This window comes from Haliotis rufescens, unplaced genomic scaffold (assembly GCF_023055435.1).
Source record: "Haliotis rufescens isolate VD_foot unplaced genomic scaffold, xgHalRufe1.0.p SCAF_7, whole genome shotgun sequence".
NCBI classification, from domain to species: domain Eukaryota; kingdom Metazoa; phylum Mollusca; class Gastropoda; order Lepetellida; family Haliotidae; genus Haliotis; species Haliotis rufescens.
The window spans coordinates 12,455,874-12,471,124 of record NW_025964361.1 but is presented as its reverse complement, the minus strand read 5'-3'; the positions used below and the strand labels follow the sequence as shown (position 1 = coordinate 12,471,124).

The 15,251-nt window shown below is 41.3% G+C and overlaps 1 protein-coding gene across 1 annotated transcript in view; it reads left to right on the top strand.

The window, feature by feature from the left end:
* Positions 1 to 15,164, top strand: part of LOC124141914 — a 28,942-nt gene extending 13,778 nt beyond the window's left edge. Inside the window, exon 5 of the mRNA XM_048387717.1 lies at positions 15,015 to 15,164. Within this exon, the coding sequence (XP_048243674.1) occupies positions 15,015 to 15,164 (150 nt within the window). The remainder of the gene's footprint in view (positions 1 to 15,014) is intronic.
* Positions 15,165 to 15,251: the final 87 nt, after the last annotated feature.

Here is a 15,251-nt window from a genome sequence, read left to right as displayed (position 1 = left end):
CATGGGACATCAACAGGCGGGGAGGAGAGTTGAAACAAACACCAGTTATGACGGCATTGAAAGGAGGACACTATAATGTTTATCGTCTCCTTGTGTCTGAGGGTGCAGATCTCACTGTTACTGATCAATACAACAGAGACTGTCTAATGTTGGCATGTGTGGGAGGAAAACTATCTATAGTGAAACATGTCTTGTCAATGAAAACATGGGACATCAATAGGCGGGGAGGATATTTGAAACAAACACCAGTTATGAAGGCATTGGAAGGAAAACACTATGATGTTTATCATCTCCTTGTGTCTGAGGGTGCAGATCTGACCCTTACTGATCAATTCAACATAGACTGTCTGATGTTGGCATGTGAGAGAGGAAACCCATCTATAGTGAAACATGTCTTGTCAATGAAAACATGGGACATCAACAGGCGGGGAGGATTTTTCAAACAAACACCAGTTATGAAGGCATTGGAAGGAGGACACTATGATGTTTATCATCTCCTTGTGTCTGAGGGTGCAGATCTGACCACTACTGATGATAACAACAGAGACTGTCTGATGTTGGCATGTATGGGAGGAAACCTATCTATAGTGAAACATGTCTTGTCAATGAAAACATGCGACATCAACAGGCGGGGGGGAGGTTATTTGAAACAAACAGCAGTTATGATGGCATTGGAAGGAAGACACTATGATGTTTATCATCTCCTTGTATCTGAGGGTGCAGATCTGACCCTTACTGATGATAACAACACAGACTGTCTGAGGTTGGCATGTGAGAGAGGAAACATATCCATAGTGAGACATGTCTTGTCAATGAAAACATGCGACATCAACGGGCGGGGAGGAAAGTTGAAACAAACACCAGTTATGACGGCATTGGATGGCGGACACTATGATGTTTATCATCTCCTTGTGTCTGAGGGTGCAGATCTGAGTGTTACTGATGATGACAACAGAGACTGTCAGATGTTGGCATGTGAGAGAGGAAACATATCTATAGTGAAACATGTCTTGTCAATGAAAACATGCGACATCAACAGGCGGGGAGGAAAGTTGAAACAAACACCAGTTATGACGGCATTGGAAGGAGGACACTATGATGTTTATCATCTCCTTGTATATGAGGGTGCAGATCTGTCCCTTACTGATGATGACAACAGAGACTGTCTGATGTTGGCATGTGAGGGAGTAAACATATCTATAGTGAAACATGTCTTGTCAATGAAAATATGCGACATCAACAGGCGGGGAGGAAAGTTGAAACAAACACCAGTTATGAAGGCATTGGAAGGAGGACACTATGATGTTTATCATCTCCTTGTGTCTGAGGGTGCAGATCTGACCCTTACTGATGATAACAACAGTGACTGTCTGATGTTGGCATGTGAGGGAGGAAACGTATCTATAGTGAAACATGTCTTGTCAATGAAAACATGGGACATCAACAGGCGGGGAGGATATTTGAAACAAACACCAGTTATGAAGGCATTGGAAGGAGGACACTATGATGTTTATCATCTCCTTGTGTCTGAGGGTGCAGATCTCACTGTTACTGATGACGACAACATAGACTGTCTGATGATGGCATGTGTGGGAGGTAACATATCTATAGTGAAACATGTCTTGTCAATGAAAACATGGGACATCAACAGGCGGGGAGGATTGTTGAAACAAACACCAGTTATGACTGCATTGGAAGGAGGATACTATGATGTTTTTCATCTCCTTGTGTCTGAGGGTGCAGATCTGACCCTTACTGATGAATACAACAGAGACTGTCTGATGTTGGCATGTGAGAGAGGAAACCTGTCTATAGTGAAACATGTCTTGTCAACGAAAACATGCGACATCAACAGGCGGGGAGGATATTTGAATCAAACACCACTTATTACGGCATGGAGAAGAGGATACAATGATATTTATCATCTCCTTGTGTCTGAGGGTGCAGATATGACAATTGTTACCGTATTTGTGTAACTCGACACCAAACTCCCGAGGGCTGCTTACATCTGGCACCTTCCCCAACCAGTATCTGAGCAAGGTCTTTTCATGTGAGTGGAGGAAAAGGCAGCACAACGGGACGATGTTCCTGGTTGATTCAGCGTTGAGATTTCACAATGGCATCACCACAGATTCCTTGCCACACCATGTCGATCGACCTCCAGATCACAACAAACATGCCTGCCATTTCCCTCATCGGTGGTGTACTCTGATAATCCTATCATCGTTGGCATCGACCTTTTTATCACAAAAGAACAGTCTTTGCCAGTTGCTGTTCTGCCAATAACAAATTATGTGTGCAAATCTCAGTCTCTGATGTCAAGGTTGGTGTTAGGGCTGCTCCATGGAATGATATATACGAGAGACACTGTCCTCCTGCTGACTGGACGATCAACGGTTGTTGCAGCCGATGACGTCACCACCAAAAAATATTTCCTGAGGTGCAAAACCCAAAGGTAGCAGTTGTCGTTTGGCCTGGTCAAGGGTAATCTGTTGCGTCTAGGTTTCTCCCTCGTACTGCCTCTTTGGGTGGTCAGGCTCGCTGACTTGGTTTGATGCATGTCATCGTATCCCAATTGTGTGGATTGATGGTCATGATGTAAATCACTGGATTGTATGGTCCAGACTCGATTATTTACAGACCGCTGTCATATAGATGGAATCGTGGAGTGCAGCGTCAAACAACAAACACACACTCACATGTTGGTTGAAGCAAAATATAAGTACACTAGTATTGTAATGGTGTATACAGCAGTAAGGTGTTGTAGTGGTATATATTGCATTCAAACTATATCATAAGCATGTGTTTATGAATTACTATAAGGGTAACGCTATTTTTCAGGGCATTAAATTGCCCTCGGTCTTTTCAATTGCCCTCCTTTGTCGGGCAGTTAATGGAAGACCTCAGGCTTCTGCAAATGATAATGCCCTGAAAAATAGCGTTACCGTTATTATAGCTAAAATGGATGGAATTTGTTATCAAAGAAAAAGAAACAACAATATCGGTTTTGAAACATTTACTGCATTCAATACGAATGTCACTGACCCACTTTTACAAATATGGAAACGTCATAGAACAAACCAGATGATGTCACTATTGAACGTGGCGTCATCTATCCCTATCCTATGACGTCACCTAACAACTGGCGTGATGATGGCCCGTCGCCAAGCAATATGAGGGCATTATCAAGTTACAGTGGCCCACTCATTTCTGAAAACATGCGGGCGATTTAATGATAATTCTATCCATTTTAGCTATAATGTTCAATAGTGAAAACACCATATATTGTATATACCATAGCAGCATCCAGTTTGATGTACCTGCTATTTATCAGTTGTATATATTTAGATAGGGTGGTGCATCTGGATTACCATATGATGTAGTATTTCTCGTGTAATGTAGACAACATGCCACATGTTAGATTTTTTTCTACTTTGTGTGTCATGATCTATGATAGTGAATATATCCTCACATGGTTTAGACATACTTGTAGTGTGGATTCAGGTGTATGGTATATGGTACCTTGTGTTACTATTGGTGAAGTAGTATTGATGACCAAATATATGCCTATTTTTACTTGATATGAATGATATAATAGTGTGTGTTTGTGTGAGGCTTTTTATGCATTAAACCTGGCATTGCATTGATATGAATAATGCCATGTAAATAGCATTGTATAGTGTTGAAGTGGTGTATATAGCATTGTGTAGTGTTGTAGTGGCATATATAGCATTGTATAGTGTTGTAGTGATGTATATAGCATTGTATAGAGTTGTAATGGTGTATATAGCATTGTATAGTGTTGTAGTGGCGTATATATCATTGTATAGTGTTGTAGGGGTGTATATAGCATCGGATAGTGTTGTAGTGGTGTATATAGCATTGTGTAGTGTTTAAGTGGTGTATATAGCATTGTGTTGTGTTGTATATACTATGTATAGTGCTGTAGTGGTGTATATAGCATTGTATAGTGTTGTTGTGGCATATATAGCATTGTATAGTGTTGTACTGGTGTATGTAGCAATGTATAGTGTTGTAGTTGCGTATATAGCATTGGATAGTGTTGTAGTGGCATATATAGCATCGTATAGTGTTGTAGTGGCGTATATAGCATTTCTTAGTGTTGTAGTGATGTATATAGCATTTCTTAGTGTTGTAGTGATGTATATAGCATTTCTTAGTGTTGTAGTGATGTATATAGCATTGTATAGTGTTGTAGTGGTGTATATAGCATTGTATAGTGTTGTAGTGGTGTATATAGCATTGTATAGTGGTGTAGTGGTGTATATAGCATTGTATAGTGTTTAAGTGGTGTATATAGCATTGTATAGTGTTTAAGTGGTGTATATAGCATTGTGTAGTGTTGTAGATACTATGTATAGTGCTGTTGTGGTGTGTATAGCATTGTATAGTGTTGTTGTGGCATATATAGCATTGTGTAGTGTTGTAGTGGTGTATGTAGCATTGTATAGTGTTTAAGTGGCGTATATAGCATTGTATAGTGTTGTAGTGGCATATACAGCATCGTATAGTGTTGTAGTGGCGTATATAGCATTTCTTAGTGTTGTAGTGATGTATATAGCATTGTATAGTGTTGAAGTGGTGTATATAGCATTGTATAGAGTTATAGTGGTGTATATAGCATTGTATAGTGTTGTTGTGTAAATAGCATTGTATAGTGTTGTATTGGGGTGTGTAGCATTGTATGGAGTTGTAGTGGCGTATAGAGCATTGTATAGTGTTGTAGTGGCGAATTATCATTGTATAGAGTGGTAGTGGTGTATGTAGCCTTATATAGTATTGTAGTGGCGTATATAGCAATGTAAAGTGTTGTAGTGGTGTACAGAGCATTGTATAGTGATGTAGTGGAGTATGTAGTGTTGTTATGGTGCATGTAGGATTGAACAGTGTCAAAGTTGAAATGTTATACATATATATATATATATATATATATATATATATATATATATTAATATGATGATAATATTTGTTTTGTTGCTATGAGTGAATGTTTTTTAATGCCAGTCAAAACCGCCAGACAAACCAGTGATTGATTGTGAGTCATGAATGAGTGAGTGAGTCCTGAACAATCCTTGGTTAAATCACAGTCAACTTAGTGTGGAAGTGATAGAGGGGTATCAATTTAACCTTCTGTTTAAAACCAAAGATCCTTATTGGGGCATTTCTGGAATTCAAACCAAACCTGAAATATAAAAGATATATTGATAATTGGTGGCCATATTGGATTATGCAAATTAGACATATTTCCCAAACTGGGATTGCTTGGGACTTTCAGTATGTTGTTTTTGGGACCTTGTAGAAATGTATTGTGGTAAAATAAATTCTGCTGCAGTTTGTTCCAAGTGAAACCTTATTTTGCCAGGACTGATAATGTCTGCAGCGCAGTTATGTGTAAATATACCCTCAGTTCATGTTAAATATGTAACATAATCATATCTGCATATTGTAATCTTCATTCAATTGGAGGAAATAAAAAATATCTATCTATCTATCATTCCCATGGACACAGCAATGAGACATCATGGTATCAGTTATTACTGGTGATTCAGTGATGCTGTATTAAACACACGATTCCTCCCACCATCGGCCTCACAAACACTTGTCTCCTGGCCTTGGTTTCATTGTTCATAGACAGCTGTGAGATATCTTGATTATTGATCTAATGTCTGTGGCGCTCAACAACATTCCCTCATTTACAATTGTCAGTTCTTAGCAGGATTATATATGTGGGCCGTTTTGTTGGAAAGATGTCACAGATGTCACAGATGTTCAACGCTGCTTTGAACAGTTATATTAAGGCGTGTCAGCAAAATGTGGGGGGAAAGTGATGCAGGTCTCAGACGTTAACCACTTTGGTGAAACCCACGAGCACAGGTATAGTGCTGACAAAACTAGAAACATAATTGGGGGAACTCAGGATCTTATTGTTGTGTGGCATGTGTGTCACAGACTTGATCATTTGTCATTTTCAAGTATTTTCTGTAAAATAAATTGTTGATCTGAATGCCTTTTGAGTCATTTCATTATTTGCATTAATAATGAGTTTCATGAATATTTAACCGATACAAGAATATTTCAAGCTGAATGCGTTTAGAAAATAGTGTCAGACGTTGCTTGATGTCTGTTGGACAATGTGTGAAACCCATTGTCGTATTATTAGCGCAAAGATGTGATTGGAATATTGACACAAGGCACCTGCAGTTTCACCCATGCACTCTCTCTGATTTGTACACATGTACAAGGTCTTTCCTCAGTATGCACAGTAAACACATATTTCTTCATGCAGTAAAGGCAGGGATTTGCTGGAGGTCGATGACATAAGGATATTTTAATAATTTGACCAACTTTTGAGAGGACGTTCTTCTATACCATTACCAAATATGAAGACAAGTGGGGAAGTCGGGGAAGACTCTCCAGTTCTCCATCAACCTATGCTTGTCTTACGAGTTCACTAAATGGCTCGAGTGGTCAGACAAGGTGACTTGGTTGATTGCATGTCATCGTAACCCAACTGTGTGGATAATTGCCATGTCAAGCACTGGATTGTCTGGTCCAGACTTTAGTCATTTACAGATGCCTTGAAAAAGCTGAAACATTGCTGAGTGAAGCGTTGACAGTCAATAACCAAGCAAGCAAATTGTGTGCTCAGTCTTCACTACAAAGGAGACATGATTCATAACTTGTTTTGTTCAGTATATATCATTTGTTCAATTTGGGGGGCGCTTGTCACTATGCAAGGGGACCCGGAGGAGATGCGGTCCCTAGGTCCTCAGTATAAATCTATGATTTGTCTGATTGTGTGCATTCAGACCCTGATTGTGTACAAATAGAGTTGCTCATGTGTTCAGTCCATGGTTTGTCAGGTTCAACTCTAATGTGTTCAGTCCATAGGTTGCCAGAATCGTTGCTCATGTGTTCAGTCCATAGGTTGCCATACTCGATTACTTATAGACACTCTCCGCTCTCCGCCCCAGAAACCCCACATGTACTTTATTGGGGACATGTCAGGAAACTCAGCGGACCTGTCCAATGTCCGTATGCCTTCTCGTCGGAGATAATCGGAGACGACCTGGGAACCATGTCTGGCATTGTCTCTTTTCAGTTCATAATTTCTGTCGATATTTCTTGCGAATGGAACAACGACATGACGCAAAGTTTCGTCAAGATATCGTGCGTTTAGTCAGTGTACATTCACATTTCGCCTGTCATGACACTTCCGCCCACATACCAATCATAGTCAAGAATTGTTGCCTTGACAAACCAGTGACGTTTTCTGCCATCTGTGATCGGAGGCAAAACTTTGATTCGTCTGTCAACATGGTGTAACGCCAGTGGTCCACGACACGTCCCACGACACGGTTGCCTGGCCTGCCCGAATCTTTGCTGCCTTTGGTTAGCTATTCGGGTCGCACTCTTCCCAGGGCGCCTTGCTTTCAGGCGGGCTGCACAGAGCCGGTCTTCAGTGGTTGATATTCGCCTTCCTGTTATTGTACGGATTTCTCAATTGATAACACGACAAATTTGAATATATTGCTTAGTGCAATAACGTAATGAGACGATCTTGTCTAGGTGTCTTTTAGGCCAGTCACGCCCAGATCTTATTGCACCCCCACCCATATGAAGGTACTTGTCCCACAGTGGACAGATTACACCTCTTGCTTAGCCAGCATTCGGGCAACGTGAGATATTGACGTTTCTTACACACCTGTGGGTGAGAAACCCATTTGAGATAACTGGTATCAAACATATGTGTGAGATCGAAATCCAGGCCCGTGATTGGCTACTCCGTGGTGATGACCTGAGGTCAGATGATGACGGACTACTTTCCTGAGTGTCAGTCATTCATAAGTGCTCGTGCTTCAGTCGAATGTTCACCTACGTCTGTCGTGAACAACAGGGCCGTGTCATTTATAATAATAATAAACAAACCTCGTCCTCGTCTGCGAGTTTGTTTGGTATTATTATCAGGTACATTATCTGTTGTTATGTCAACATTATTGGTTTTTTTCAGAGCGTAAACCCCCTGGATGCCACAGGGACACATATGTCCCTCCTCTTCAACCCTCACTTCGAAATGGAATAAAATTCAAAATACATCACGCAGACTAATACACTTCATGTGCACAGTTTTGAATTCCCCCTTCTGTTTATGATTTACTGTCATTTTAGGCAATTCAAAATTACTGAACGTGACTTCTGAATATTAGATACATTGTAAACCTCGCCAAATCACAATTCACGGCGTTATATAAATATTTATTGTGTGTTTAGAAATCTAAATATCAGATATTTACTCAAATCATTAAAGAAGAAAAATAGCATATTAGCGATCTAGGGTATCAAATCACTAATGATAATTCTGAAACGTCGCTGATAAGCCGAGAATCGTTTATAATGTTTTGGAAAATACGTTCCGCCATATTGGATTGGATTGTGTTTACAAAATGCCGGTTATTAGACGCCTATTCGATCAGGTATATTTCAAACTCAGCTGCTATACAAGCATCCCTGAATTCCTCATACATTTTCGAAACAATGGATAAATGCTCTTTGTCACCAATGCAAATTATCTAGATGAAATCATGCGAAATAAATTAGAGTATAGGTATGGAAACGAAAACTGTGCTTGGAAAACTGTACTTGCTGAAATGTAAACAAAGCAAAATTCAGATTTTACACTGTGTAGCATTTTTAGAGGTACTTTCGTCTAAGTGTTGCATACATTGGCTCGATCACGCGTTTAAGATTATACATGGGAAGAGTATCGTTGCACTAATTATAGAAATACACATATACACATAACAATGATGTGGTAAATTAAAGCCGTAAAAGTTTCCGTCCTGTGTTACGTCATGACTGACGCTAAATCACGCACAACGATGACAGTAGTTATCTGCATTTCTGACTAATTCTCTTTGTTACATTGGAAAACATGGTAAACAAATAGAGGTTATCACGCGAGTGTGTTTGGGGATGGTAAATATCCTGCATAAGGAATAAACATTGTATTTAGCGAGCCTTGGCGAGCTAAATACATAGTGTTTATTCCTAATACAGGATATTTACCATCCCCAAACACACAAGCGTGATAACCTCTTTATCATATAATGTCATTCTTTAATTCTGTGCTTCAAAATCGCTTTCCCTCTCTCATAAACATTACCGAAACATTGCGAGTTTTCCTGGAATGCGCGCATTAATATTTATTACGTCACAGGGTAAGTGATGTGTCAGTCGGACAGTGACAGAAGACAATATAGTTCCAACTAAAATCTGTTTCTTATACAGTGGCGAAGCAACATATACGCAAAACAACAATTGTTTTTAATTGCCTTTCGCGGCAATCCATCGGTCTGTCCGCTAGAGTAACTGCCCTTTGTCAAAGGGAAGCTACTCCAAACCTAGTCTACGAGATGTCACGGCCACAGTCAGACGTTGTTGACAGTCGGTCTGTCCTGTCATAACGTTAAGCAGTGTAGTCAGATGTACACACAGCGACAAAACGAAACAAGGTAACAATTCAAACATATTTCGGCCAAATCCAACTATTTTAATTTGTGGAGGTTTCAAGCCGCAGAGGTCTACAAGCACAGATATGGCTACTGATCCCGCTTGGCTAGGCCTCGTGCCCTCGCAAAATTGTTTCTCCAAAGTTGCCAAAACTTATAAAATGCCTTCGCTACGTCACAGTTAGACACTGATTTCCAGTATATTAGACTGTTCTTTTGATAATGATAGCAATTATCTCTGTAGTTTATCCAGATTGCCGATGGTTAATTTTGACTCGATGTTTGTTTATAAACAGTGAAAGTAGTCCCTACTTGACCTTTGATATTTGCATCTCTATCCGCATATGACCCCAACGGATATCGTTTTTATCCGTTGGCTTTATCCTGCCGAGAAACCTACCCATTATATGATAAATAACAGTACGCAGATTGTCAGAATGTTTCTGATAACTTACGTGAAACATTTATGTGTATACGATCCCTCAATCAAAGAAAATCCTCCTCTGGAAATCCCGCGTACTGTTGTCAGTGAACACGCCATTTTGTAAATGTCGGTCACCGGTAGTGATGTAATACGGAAGTAAACATTGTTGTACATATTTGGTAATTTCTTTGAGGTGTACACTTTCAACTTGGCACCCAGCGTGTTCTTTGTTTTTGTCTAGTTTGCATTTACATCATCGCCTTGATAATCCACAGATATGACGAAAACCTTTTTGTGTAGGGTCACATTATTTATGAGAAGTAAGCAGCACATAGGATGACGTCACTTATGACAGTGGTGTTATGTATTAATGCGCTACTGCAATCATGAGAATAGACAAAATTCATCGGTTCGATGCTAAAAAGGTGCGATTTTAGGGTGTGTAAGAAACAGATTACTGCACTCGTGCCTGTCAGATACCATTGATCTTACAACTCGTTGTTACAAAGCGTATCTAACTCGCTTTCGCTCGTTAGATACGTTTTGAAACAACTCGTTGTAAGATCAATGGTATCTGACAGACACTCGTGTAGTAATCTCTATTTATCATCCAAAACTGGCTCCCACAGGAGATATCGCTTGGATGAGATCAAGCGATATCTACACTGTAGATATCGCTGCAATGAAATTACATCACAATGCTTTGCAGACCATTGTGACGTCACTGGTTACCATGACGTCACAATCAAATGACATCACTAATGGCTCTGCTACTGAAGCTGTTTGCAGTACTTTTTACACTGAAGACACTGCTAATTACTGTCTATAAATTGAAAAAGTTGAAAGAATGATGTTGGATGATAAATAAAATCTCACCCTCGTGTCTTTTGATATCAAATATATCAACACCTCGTTGATAAAAGTGGCAAAAATCCTCGGCAAGCCTCGGAATTTTTCCACTTTTTTCAACTCGTGTTGATATATTGGATATCAAAAGACACGAGGGTGAGATCCTCTATTTATTACTTGCCCGTGAAGATATCGTTTCACGAACAAATATTGAAAGCTCTCAACATCTCTTGGCTTATTCAACGACATTGCGTGTGGAGTTGATAGATCACTGAGAGGAGCTTATGCACACTCGATGACCCCAGCAACCTTGTTGCTAGGCTGACGTCACATGGCATTGTTTCGCCAATGGATCTTGCAACAAAATTCCACAATTTACGTCATCGGGTAATGTGACGTGATTGTAAACTTTGAGGTGCAAGGCCCGTTCCACAATGCGATCGTGTTGTAGCGCAACGACAGTCGTTATTCTAAGTAAAGTATGTGAGTTGCGATAGTCTTAGCACTACGGTAATTTGGTGGACCGGACGCCGAATTCTAAAGGTGGACCGTCGTATGGTATTAAATTCAAACGTTTCAACTTTTGACGCTTTTGAAGTATTATTCTGTTAAACTCAGTTGGACTATGCCGTGGATCGTGTAGGTGTCATCCTATTCATGCTCAACAGTATAATTCTAAAAACGTTATAAATGGCAAGTAATAAATAAAATACTAAACTTGCTCCCGTGTTAAACCAATTTTATGAAACTCATGAATAGTTGTGGTATCTGACTCGCTTTCGCTCATCAGATACCACAACTAGTCACTCATTTCATTAAATTGGTATTGCACGGGAGCTCGTTTAGTATTCTATATTTCTCCTCTCTTTCCTACCCACAATTACCATTTGCCCTGTTCATTGAGATACTGTCTCGGATGCATTTTAAGCGTGTGTTTAGCCCAAATGCATTAGTGATTGTGAGTTCCCCTATAAGTGCTAACCTTTAGCTTGTGTGTGCACTTGCATCACGTGCCGTTCACGGAGCTACACGCAACACTACACTCATGCACGCGATTAGATGTTGCGTTCAGATGCAGCGCCACGGTATTGTAACTGTGCACCTCAATGATAAGTACATTGAAATCACTAGTTCCCTTATTTCTGTCGGTAGAATATAGGAGATCCTTTGTGAAATGCTGCTTCGACTCTTAAACCTTTCCTTCAGATGCAGTGTTATCTTTGCCACTGCTTGTAGATGAATAATCAGTGAGACCCGTTTATCCGGACGGTGTAGTATCCTGGATAAACAAAGCCCAGATTAAAGAATCACTGTTTCGACGTTCCTCACAGAATCATAGTCTAGACGTTCCTTACAGAATCTTCAGGTATTCCTAATGTATGTGGTCTTACTACCGCCTCCATTCTCTTGTGGTAGAGCGGCCGCCCGGAGAGCCGAAGGTCTCGAGTTCGATCCCCGGCCGCGTCATACCAAAAGACGTTAAAAGATGTCACTTGTTGTTACCCTGTCTGGCGCTCGGCATTAAGGGGCTAAAACAAGGACTGGTCGGCTCGGAGTCAGTATACTATGTCTGAGTGGGGTGTTCATGTTAAACTGCGGCATGGTATCTCAGTGGGCTAGCACTATAAATCGGCATCAGTCCGGACTAGTACAAGCAGCTACACACACGTGCATGCACGTCGCTGTTTAACCTTGGGCGCCGTTAAACCCCATTCCACCTCACCCCCACCTCACGTGGTCTTACTGACCGTCCTGGGGGCGAGCTCATGAGTCCGCCGGACTTTTTTCCCCATGCGGAATAGTAACGAGCAGCTGAACTCACTGATACCTATTACTTTGGACCAAATAGATTTTCAAATGAACCGTCTGGTAAACTTGAAGTTTATTTTTGTTGTTAAAAGAGGGCGTTGGGTCGGGTCCGGCAAATGTGATTCAAGACCTTCAAACACCACGTTGTCTGCTAGTTCAGAATGTATTGTGTCTGTCAATGTAGCAGTTTTTACTGATGATGCAGACACTGATTGATGACTAATGACGTCTAGATCTAGACTGGAAATGACAACAGAAGACGGAGCATAGTCCCGAATTAACACAGCACTCGGCAGTAGTCCCGCTTCATTGGTGCCTGTAAATAATGGAGACAAAAACCAGTGATTGATGCGATTTAGCAGCTATCGTTCCCTAAAGCAATCTTTGCATACGACTGTCGTAACTGTATCTTAATAAAAAACTTAAAATACTGGGAACCATACTTTGACTATAAGATACTATTACCTCAATGACATCAAAATCAGATCTCAGTTCTGGCTACCGGTAAACAAATCTTAGCGGTAGCAAGAACTCAGATCTGATTTTAATGAGATTGTTATTACCCTGAATCAGAATAGTTAAAGATGGTCAAGATTAAAGATTATCAACACTCGTGCATGGTTTTCATTGCTCTAGTAGTTATTGTCCAAGGACGTACGTTTTGCCCGCGATTGGTAGCTCAGGGGGATGACGGAAAACAAAACTCAGGGGTGACGACAGCCGCCATATTTAGAGTTGATGGGGAATATCGGTCGAAAAGATACAAGTAATGGCAATCACGTCACTAAAACACAGCAGGAGCAGAGACCCGTTCTGCCACTAAAACACAGCAGGAGCGGAGACCCGTTCTGTCACTAAAACACAGCAGGAGCGGAGACCCGTTCTGTCACTAAAACACAGCAGGAGCGGAGACCCGTTCTGTCACTAAAACACAGCAGGAAGCCGGATCGCGATTCTGCGTCCTCTACATAATCGTTGGAGAGACTAGACGTTCAATCCGTCCGCTTCGCTGACCTGGGCCCTCTCTCTGATTGACCATGTCCATGGTTTTGTAGATAGAGGTATTACGTATAGTGGTTCAACGTCAGTGACCCACGTCAAGAACATACGGGGGCTTATATTTGTTTGTTTGTTTGTTGTTTAACGCCACGCTCAGCAATATTCCAGTCATATGACGGCGGTATGTAAATAATCGAGTCTGGACCAGACAATCCAGTGGTTGACATCATGAGCATCGATCCACGATGACATACATCAACCAAGTCAGCGAGCCTGACCACCCGATCCCGTTAGTCACCTCTTACGATAAGCATAGTCGCCTTTTACGGTAAGCATGGGATGCTGAATACTTATTCTAATGGAGGGTGAACCTTTAAAAAGTTTGGGTCAAACATTGCATTAATATCGTCGTTCATAAAACTTGGCCCTCACTCTATGAAGGTTCTTAATCTAATGAACTGACACAAAGTGACAGGCATTTCTTAAGTAAATAAAGTTAGATATTCTAAGGACTAGAATTAATTGTGTCTCGCATTTCAGAATGTCAGCATTGTACCTATAACTTCAGATGGATCTTTATCCCGCGGAGGGTGGAAGCGGAACGAGTAGTATTGACAGATTCCGTTGCACTGGTTGCAGTCTAACACGGAACAGTCTGTCCAATAGCATCTTCGTCAGACTGTGAGAGATTTGGCGAGCGCGGGCCATGTACTTCCAGTGAAATTCATGCAGAAATAAACACTCACTCAGATAGTGGTATGTGTTGGAACGTCACACAAGAAACATACTCAAGATGTTTTCTGTAAAACATTGACCGACAAGTCGTTATTGACTTGAGTAGGAAGTTATGTGAGAGTTGCCTACATGAAATGTTGCCGCGCTCATTACTTTTGCACCCTCTGATGATTGCACTTCATCCAGAAGAGAGTCTAGTACTTGTGACGTTTCAGGTTTGATAGAGGCAAGAGCACCAGATCTGGGTTCGGTACCATGCCCCATAGCTGGGCTAGCACACAGGCGGTACAACGTCGCCTCGTCGAGTTGACATGGGTCTGGAGGAATGCACGAAGACCAATGGGGACATGGCGACCTAATGTTGTAGCTGATGTATCCCATCTGTTGGCCTGAATGACACAGAAATCAGCGTCACATTCATTACGGCGACGCAAAACACGTACACGACCGTAAGCAAGAAAAAGATGGTGGCGAGACTTGACACCACTAAGCACGTCGCCAACGTTGATGTTGCCGGGCCCACCGTAAACGTTGAAGTTGCAGTGTCAAAGTTGGTCCGACATACGGACGTTGACAGCGGAGTTTAGCCGCGTGGAGACGTCGTCGAATGGTGTCTGCTGATACTGCGCCCCCTGGATCCTGAACTACAGCTGCTGTTCTTGTTGCAGCTTGAGGACTGGGACCCTCATAACGCCATATTGTGCAGGTGTTGTAACTCTGGGTCGCCAGAATGTGGTCGGTCAGTAACGGACAGCCTACTGCTGACGCTGTGCAATTCTTGTGGTAGTGGTGAGATGACATCCAAACTGTCTGGCTAGAACTGTTACTGAGTTACCGGCCTACACCATTCCAGGGAGCCATTCCTCTCTGCACAGAGGGCAGTCTAGGCATCGTTGACGTTAACT